Raw genomic sequence first — 9575 nt, forward strand, 5'->3', positions numbered from 1 at the left:
AAGAAAAATTTACGCAACTCTTACATAAAAGCCGGACACTGTAAATAAACGGGCGTTAAGGCCAAATGTCAAGTGCCCGAAAAGGACACTCACAAAAGCACTGTAAAGGATGGTCTGCGGAATGCGGTCGATACAGTAAAAGGGTAGCAATATGTCCTTGTAACAGTTTTTGTCGGGTTTCTTATATTTATTTTGTAACAGTGAATTTTGTTCATTTTTACGTTCACATTCATTAAAGAATATTTCGTAAAAATAGCAACAAGAAGCTAAAGTTGTTCAAGAAAAAGGTAACGAGCAGAAGGACACTTTAATGCCAATCGCTATGAGTATTGGTGTTATTTTTGTACACTTTTGCACTTGTTATTTATTCTTCAACAAACAGACACCATTATACCCCCCATAACACCGTCAGTACTTGCCTTTCGAAAATCCTATGACCATTGTGAGCTTCTTTTACTCACGAGAAAAACAAGTCACACTGGGTATTTCTCCTTTGTGATTTTTAATTGGTTTGGTCATGTCTTTTTGTCCGTCGATCTGGCTTATCTTTGTATATATTGAGGCATTATTAGAAAACTAGGTGCAAATGACCCCAAATGACATTTTAGTCATTCAACTAGGACATGAAATGAAATATCTGCATCCAACCCACTGCTTAACCTAACAGTCTCGGATCATTCGGTTATTTTAAGGAGATAACGGGGATACCACTTGAATAACCGGACGTTTGTGATTTCCAGACAACTTATATAATTGTCATTCTTCAAAATTTTTAGCTTCAACACAAGTCTACCTATTAAACAGTGTCCCACTAGAGCCAGGCGTCTAGTGCTCAAGGAGATAGCGGAGCTCCTAATTACCCCAGTCTAATGGTATTGGGAAGAGAGTATCATTTTTTGCAAGCTCATCGGTCATCATCAGTTTTCAATGGTTCCGCTATACCATAAAAGTCTTATTATGAAGTAGCTTAATAATGAGACCAAATATTCCTTGTTTGGTCTTCAGCGTGCAATCCGCTCTACTATATATAGTCTTTTCAGAAATCTTGTTTATGAAGCCAAAAATATATATCTACTTGGTCTTGGAAATGGTTGGCTTGTTCGGGTTGGGTCCTAAACCTCAATAGCCTTATGTGTAGTTTATAGAAATCTTTACCGAATAGGATTTTTAAAACGTAGCTACCTTACTTCTTTCACTTTTTATTAGTAAATGTTCTTCTGTTTTCTCCGAGATAATTTTAAAGTGTGTTAGATTTAGTGAACTGCACAAAAGTATCAGTGGAATACTATCTAATTCGAATACAAGTATTTGTAGAGTGCTCTTGAAAAACAAAATCAGATGAGGTGCAAGTGTAGATATATTTTTACACTCAGCTATTTTTCGGATGCGCTGCATTGTATCTTATTTTATTTATTATGCTTGTTATCCATTTTGGTAAGATTCTTGAGGCAGTTTTATTGCTTTCTAAGCCTATTATGACGACAATGGGCGGTCGCACCGGTTGACTTTGGGTTAGTTTGCGATTCAAACGTTCAGTTGCTCGGCGAACAGTAGTGACGGTTCTAATTTAAGCCAAGACAATGTCATCGGTTGTGGCGCGAAATTGAGAAACAATGCGGAAAGGAAAAAGGCACATGCTTAACAACTACTTTAGTACGCGAAGGCAACAAAATTTGCCAAAAGCAAAAAGGAAGACATTTTGTGTGCAAGTACCCTTAAGACTTCCCACAGCAGCACTTCCAGTGTTTTGGTATTAAGTAAGTAAATGTTTAATTTTATCTTTATTTTGCCCAGCTTGAAATTTAATTACGAAGCTTGTTTGCGTGGCAAATTGGAGCTTCGAACATAGGCGAACATACTAGAAATAATGTCCCAATTTACGCGCGGATTCATGATTTTAGTTAAACAAAAAAGTATTTGTTTTAATACTTTGTGTCCTACGGCTCAACAAGTCACAAAAATATGATACAGTCGGAAAAATAATATAGCGTTAATGGACTTTCTGTGAGCTCTACGAGGTTTGGGTCAGTTATTACCTGGTAGCAAAGTTCTTCTGTCTAGGGTTGAATCTGAAATTGGTGAGGCAGGTGTAGAGACATTAACAACTATGTCTAGTTATAAGGTCCATTATCCAATTGATACCCATGAGGCAAGACTAAAACTTTTGCGAAGATAAAGTACATTGGTTCCTTTAGCCATTCGGGGAAACTAACTGGCTTAGATATAGTTCTGTCGACAATTTTTTGATTTGATTCAAGAAGTTCTGCCATTGTTTTAGAATTTACTTCACCGTGCGGAATTCCTTGGAAGCACGCTTACCGTTGTCAGCTTTCCCTTAATAAACAGAAACTACAAAGCAGTATTGAACGATAGATTACCGAACAATTGTTCACCTTTTTCTGCTTCAAATAAACAATCGATCCATATTATGTGTGTATACTTATGGTACAATATATGTGTTGCGTAGTGATGTTTTTAATTAAGTTACAGTTGGTTCAAACACTCTAATAGGTTTAATCCAGGTACCTTATAAACTAACGAAGGTTACTTCAACAGGACTTAAGAAACATTAATAGTGGCTCTATCTTCGAATCTGCTAAAGATATATTAGAATAGTTCAAACAGAGACTTTGTGTACCTTATCATAACACCATTTGATTGTCATATTTATGAAACTTCTGTTATGGGACTACTTACAAAATATAATGATAACGGTATTTGTTGAGAGGTACTTTAAGGACCTTACCAATTTAATTTGTGATAAACATATCTTGTTCCTGGGCAGTTTTTGAGCGTCTTTATACGACTTACGTTGCTTTCCTTCTTTAGAACCTTTGTCCGCTATATAACGCTGACACTAACTTGTCCAGTTCGAAAGAAAATACCGCTTAGTTTAACCGCTTCTACAGCCGGTTCTACGTTACTGAATTTGACCCGGAATTTATCCGGTCAAGGTCTGTTGTTTCGGCGATCTAACTATGTTTAGATTGGTAAGTTGTTAGTTAAGTCTGTCTTCCCTGGATCAACACCTTGCAGCAGGCTATCTTTCTGATAGTAATGGCTGCCTTTGAGTCTAACCCGGGTCCGAAGACATTTTTGTGCTGCATTTGCGCCATTAGAGTCCTTCCAAACTCCACCTTATTGCAATAGATGAAGCCATCCTCGGACCTGCTCTGGTCTTAAGGCACATAGAAAATGGTTCACAAGCTACCATATAAACTAAGGATCAGCTATTGAGCTTTGGGACCGAATTCGATCCAATCAATCTTTAGATATATGTATGCTTCATAATCATCAGCTAAGGTTAGGTTGAAAACCCTGAATTGCATATCTTCAGTGAATCATTTGGCATATCTAAGAGATCACAAAGGACCGGTGAATCAAGTGGGATCTCCGTGATCGCTCTAGAATAGCCTAATGATATGAGACTGCTAAGTTAGTCGATAGGTTGAATGCCGCTATTTCTTTGAATGTTCTAGTTAAATGACTAGAACATCATGAGGGCTCATTTGCACCTAGTTTCTAATATTGATTCAATTTATACACAGATTGCCACTAGAGGGAATTTTCAACACCTCATACGCAGATGATTGTACGATATTAACCTCAGCATCGAATTGATGGCATGTGTTCTAAAGTAAACAACTATCCCGCCGATCTTTCTTGCTTGTTTTCTGCAAGAAGTCTAACACTCTCTCCTACTAAGTCCACAGCTACTATATTTACAAACGAAGGAATACAGGCCAAATGTCAACATATTTGTCGATGATGATAAAATTCCGACTGTTAACAACCAAAAAATGTTGGGTTTTAATTTAATTACAAAGGAACAGAGCCACGACAAAATCCTCAAGTCGCTAGCCTTCAGCATCTGTGGCAAGGGCAAAGAAACGTTGCTGGCCACTTTCGATGCAATCTGTCGGCCGGTCATTAATAACGCAGAACCACTAAGGCGGCCTGAATTAGTAAGACGAGCCATCGAAACAGCACTGGAGATTAGATGATTTCGATGACAATTCACTTACGCCTTGCACCTAAACAAGGTATAGATCAGGGGTGCTCATGCCATAACTCATTTGGCTCCGTTCGGCTCCCAACAGCGAAAAACTTTTAAACACAGTATTTTTTAAGAACATTACGCAAAATAATCACAGCCAACAAGTTTACTTGCTCTGGCGCCGTCTGGCTCGCGGTGGGTCACTCGAAACTAATGTTATTTTCTTCATTCATTTAGTGTAGGCTGACATTGGCTCGCTTTCACTTAGTTATAGCAAATAAAATTTTATTAGTTCAGTATAAATTTGAGTTGACGTATATTTTGTCAAGTTGTGAACTATGTTGTTGACGTGTGATTCCCGAGTTAAATTTTTTGCCACCCCTGGTCTAGAAACCGCTACAATAACAACTGTTTTTACATTCTGAACAAAGTACATTAAGTTGTCATCAAGTTTGTAATCCCCAGAAAGAAACGTCGGGGTGTATATATTAATGATCAGCGTGACCAGCTGAGTCGATTTAGCCATGTCTGTCTGTCGGTATATATGCGAACTAGTCCCTCTGTTTTTGAGATATCGATCTGAAATTTTGCACACTTCTTTTTCTCTTCAAGAAGCTGCTCTTTTGTCGGAGCCGCCTGATCACTATAGCATATAGCTGCCATACTGAACGTTCAAAATCATGTCCTTGTATGGAAAACTTTTTTATTTGACAAGATATCTGCCCGATACTTGGCATGGATTATTTATTACCCGAAGCAACGGTACAATATTCCAAAAAAAAATTTCAAATCGGACGGCTATAGCATATATAGGCCATACAAACTGATCGATAAAAATCGGCTTCTTGGTGCGACCGACGTTAACGTTTGTTCTTGTTAATACTGAATAAGGGATGTGTGTACGAGAACTATCACATACACAATTCCTCCTTTTGGAAAACAAAAATATTTTAATTATTAGAGACATCATTAAAATATACATATGTACATATACTATTATTTTGTGTTGAAGGAATTTTGTTGATTGTTCGACTTTATTATAAGTAGTTTAATTAAGAGTAAACTTAAAATACAAATGAAATAAAATACATTAATAATCATGCAATATTATACACAAAACTGCAATGCTTGATAAAAAGAGCACAAAATACTTGCAATATAAAATGGCAATAATAAACTTTGCCACAGTAGCATTATTAATGGTGTGGTTCAATGTAAGTAGTTATTGTAATGTTGACAGCAACAGTAGTGGACTGGGCCAGCATTTGTACGCGTAAATATTTATAGATTAACATAAATAAATAAATGCTAACGTTACAGTATTTTCAAGTAACAATTCAAAAATAGAATAATTTTATCGAAAAGTTTTAATACTCATTGTATAATCCAATCACCAATGCTGCCACCTGATTTGTTTATTTATCATATACATTTTTGAACCGGATCGGCAGTACATACGAACAAAATTCGTTCCTATTTGCGCTTTCAGTATTTAAACAATGATCAATTGCAATTAACTGTAAAACTGTTAACTGTGATTTATTTTCTATTTATATTAGAGTAATGCATTGTTTGCATATTGAAAATCTTTATGTAAATTTAACATTAGTGCATATATTCAGCTTGCATGCAGCAAAAGCTACTAAACACAACTAGATATATGTATCCTTTTTAGCTTAGCGGTTAGGGAGAACTCATGTCTGCTTTATTACCGACACTGATTGAAATGTCCACACACACATACACACACCCAAATATCATGACCACGCTTTACAAGCGCTGTGTGGACATCTGCGGTTTGTTTGCGAGTTTCGTTTAGAGGGGATTGTGCTTATTCAATACTCAATTGGATTGGGATCGCGAGGTTTCCGCGAGTACTTTAAGCCTAGTGAATCACTGATCTCATTGATGACATCTAGTGCATAGTCTAATTGTTCTTTGGTATGTGCTGCCGATAGGCAGTAGCGTATACGCCCCTCCATGATTGGCGTCGCCGGAAAACCAACACCCACAACAGCGATATGGCGTGTTGTCAATGTGCGCACAACGGCACTGTAATGATAAATCACAAATCAGTTAATTATGGTAATGCACCGCACGCAAAAATGTAGTCGAAACTTACCCGATTTTTGAAAACAAGTAAACCAACATGGGCACTACCGGCGAATCCTCATGCCCGTAGGTAATTACACCCATTTGTGCTAAACGCCGACGGAAATAGCGTGTATTACGCGCCAGCTGATTAATCTTTTGACGCCCGGTATTGGTGCCATCAATTCCCATTATCATACTCAACGAAGTGTAGATTTGCTGGGCAATGGGCGGCGACATGCTACTAGCATAGCAATGTGCATGACTATTTGTGCGCAAAAAGTCGATTAAAAGCTGTAAAAACAATAACGCAAACAACGCAGGCTTAGCAAACACGAAACACTTTGAATGGCACACACACAAGTGTGCTTACCTTTGAACCGGCAATATAGCCCCCAGCACTACCGAAACTCTTCGTGAAAGTACCCATCAATATGTCGACATCTTTAGGGTTCACGCCGAAATAATCTACGGCACCACCACCATTCGGACCCATTGCACCAATGCTGTGAGCTTCATCCAAATACAAGTAAGCTTTGTACTTTTTCTTCAAAGCAATAATCTCTGGTAAGCGCACAATGGAACCCTCCATACTGAAAACACCTTCCACCAAAATTAAGATCTTCTTCCATGGTTGACCACTTGCTTTTGTATTGCCATGCACTACATTGTAGCGCAATACACGTTCCAAATCCCGCATATTATTATGCTTAAACACTTTGGTAGTAGCGCCAGACAGCCGCAAACCTAAAATAATCGAAGCGTGATTCTTTTCATCGCTTAAGACCAAACAACCCGGCGAAATGAGTGACGGTAAATTGAGCGCATTTGTGGCAAATCCCATGCCAAATACGATCGCATCTTCTACACCCAAATATCGTGCGGTCAAACGTTCCAAATCCAAATGCAGTTGTGTTGTACCCAACTCTACACGTGGCGAAGTCATAGCTAAACCCATGTCGCGTGCGGTCTTTTCAGATTGCTCCGCGCAGGGACCTTTGGCATCGGCAAAACCCAAATAGTTGTATGAACCCAAGTTTAAACACCGTGTCTCAGTACCAGTAAACTGAAAACTCCATCCATAATCCTTCGTTACACGATCCTTCAGTGTCACCTCATCACCAGGTACACTACATATGGGACGATTCCAACAATCGCGCACACGTCGATATACATAACGAGAGTAGAAACTCTCAAAGGCATCATAGAGTGTTACGTAGCCTTCACGATTTTCTTCTTTTGCGACCTTCGGCACGAAAAGCAACTGGTTTATATAGCCGAGTATCATAAGCAAATAGAAGCCAAGATATGTGAGGCAGGCAGTATGGAGCGGTACTTCCTCGAATGATGTTTTGCTGGTATGCTCCGCAGCCATTTCTTTTAGCTTTTTTGCTGGCGTGAGCAACGGTTGACTGCTTTTAAGGCATAATTTATCTTTCGCTTGATGACAGGTCGTGGAGTTAGTGGAGCAAGTCTATAAAAAAGAAATTTCTCTATTTATTATTAAATTTCATAATCTCCATTTATGTATCTACAAAATTTAAACTGATAGGATCGTCGGAATGTGGGATACTTGTATGTAAAACAAATATCTATTTCTGTTATTTGTTGGCAACAATATCACAAAGTAATTAAAAATATTTAATTGCATGTATATTTATGACATATAAATATGTACTAATGGTCCCATAACTAAGGACACTTCTTTTTATTTTAAAACATTGGTTTATTTTAAAATAAAAAAACGACAATTTTCTTTCAACGTAAGTTATCATATTTATAGCCCCACGCTGAATTCCACTCTACGGTAGAAGCAGCATGTGGACCTGACCTTAGTCAAAGCTACGAAAGCGCTCATGGTGTGCAATCGACTTGCTGGGAAATCCTGGGGCTGCAACCCGAGGATTATCAGATGGATGTACACCATGATTGTAAAACCGATCATATGGAGCGCATCGTAAACTTCGGTAGGGCTGAACTATCGAAGCTGCAACGACTTGCCTGCATCTGCGCGTCGTGCGCAATGGGTACGTGTCCGACTGCAGCACTGGAAGTAATGCTAGAACTCACACCACCACATATAGTGATCAAGCAGACAGCCAAACAGACTCTGCTGCAAATGACAGCAGAAGGGTTTGGCAAAGGGAAGGTAATCTCGTCCCAACAAATGAAGGCTCTAAGTGACGAAAGCTGGGAGGCTAAGACCTCAGAAGGTTTAAAAATGTAATCAATCTCCCAAGGAACAAGTTCCGGCTACTTGTCGCATTCTACACTGGCATTGCAGACTCAATAATTATGTATTCAACATGGGCTTAGTCTCTTGTGTAAACTGCCGGTTCTGTGACATGGAACCGGAAATCCCAGAACACCTGACCACGTAGAATTAAGGCCCGTATCTTTGTAGTGGATTTGACTCGAGATAAGAAGTTTTATATTTTACACATTGTAAAACTTATCTTTAAATTGAGCTGTTATCAGATTGACGCTTTCGCGATACGTAAACTGTTGAGTAATCATTGTCTGGTTTTTTCGTGGGAATTCGCTTCAGTGACTCATACAATCAGTAGCTGCAATATAACCGGCGGTTTTATTTTATATATTATTTTTAATCAAAATGTAATAGGATGTTTTTTTTGTGTTGTGGTGGAGAAAACACACCGGATTCTATAGATTTCTAACGATTTTTAAAATTCAAACAATTTACAAAAAATTTTTAAAAATCGTTAGAAAACTATGGGATCCAGTATGAAACTTTCGTGTATCTTTTCAAGCAATGAAGAAAGACAAGACGGCAAAGGAAAGCGCCAAACAACAAGAAGGCAATAAGACAAGCATATTTGAATTCATAAAAATAACCCACCGCATAAAAACACACATATATTTTCAAAAAATTATGGTGGATAATTAATACCTTCAAACTTTTATTCCACTGTTTTTCCTTTTTTAAATTCTTAATTACGGAATAGCATTGAAGGGCGTGACATACATATGCAAACATACAAGGCAATCTCACGTCATTATTCCAGCACATGTAAAAGCGCGCATATTCACACATTTTAGCCACATTGAGCAAATAAATCAACGACTAACATATCACATACTATCGTGTATATAAGTTACTGATCACTTGTACACAGTTATCTACACTCAATTTATAAATTTTACTTTTGCCGATTTATACGATAGTAACACCGTAATGAGGCCAAAAACTAATCGAAATCAAAATGAACGTTTCAAGATATCCGTGGTACTCTACCTTTAGGCAACCATTAATTGGTACCGCTTCTGTCTCATTAGCCTTGAGCCCATTTTTACGTGCACGAAGATCTCCATTATCACAGCTAAGCATATCCGGCACTAAGTTTCCTTGCATTTTGTTAAGATAATTAACAAAATCACTATTTTGCTGGTGTTCTTGAACAACTCCACTGTTCTCACCATATAAGTTACCCATTCTGCTTTCTTCTTAACACTAATTCTAATATAT

General features: G+C 38.0%; 1 protein-coding gene across 1 annotated transcript; it reads right to left on the minus strand.

Moving 5' to 3' along the window:
* Positions 1-4993: 4993 nt before the first annotated feature.
* lace (serine palmitoyltransferase long chain base subunit) lies at positions 4994-9575 on the minus strand. Its single transcript, XM_014235557.3, has 4 exons — positions 9345-9575; positions 6462-7562; positions 6120-6382; positions 4994-6049 (listed from the first exon to the last, which is right to left on the minus strand). The coding sequence occupies exons 1-4, from the start codon at positions 9540-9542 to the stop codon at positions 5833-5835; spliced, it is 1779 nt and encodes a 592-aa protein (XP_014091032.1). The 5' UTR covers positions 9543-9575; the 3' UTR covers positions 4994-5832.

The sequence above is a fragment of the Bactrocera oleae genome, chromosome 3, assembly GCF_042242935.1.
Source record: "Bactrocera oleae isolate idBacOlea1 chromosome 3, idBacOlea1, whole genome shotgun sequence".
NCBI lineage: Eukaryota > Metazoa > Arthropoda > Insecta > Diptera > Tephritidae > Bactrocera > Bactrocera oleae.

Excerpts from the sequence above, each read along its gene's own strand:
- lace (XM_014235557.3), bottom strand. The coding sequence starts at position 9,542 with ATGGGTAACTTATATGGTGAGAACAGTGGAGTTGTTCAAGAACACCAG. Across the intron at positions 6,383-6,461 it reads GCTATATTGCCGGTTCAAAG|CTTTTAATCGACTTTTTGCG; the intron begins GTAAGCACACTT and ends TTGTTTTTACAG. Across the intron at positions 6,050-6,119 it reads TACTTGTTTTCAAAAATCGG|TGCCGTTGTGCGCACATTGA; the intron begins GTAAGTTTCGAC and ends TTATCATTACAG.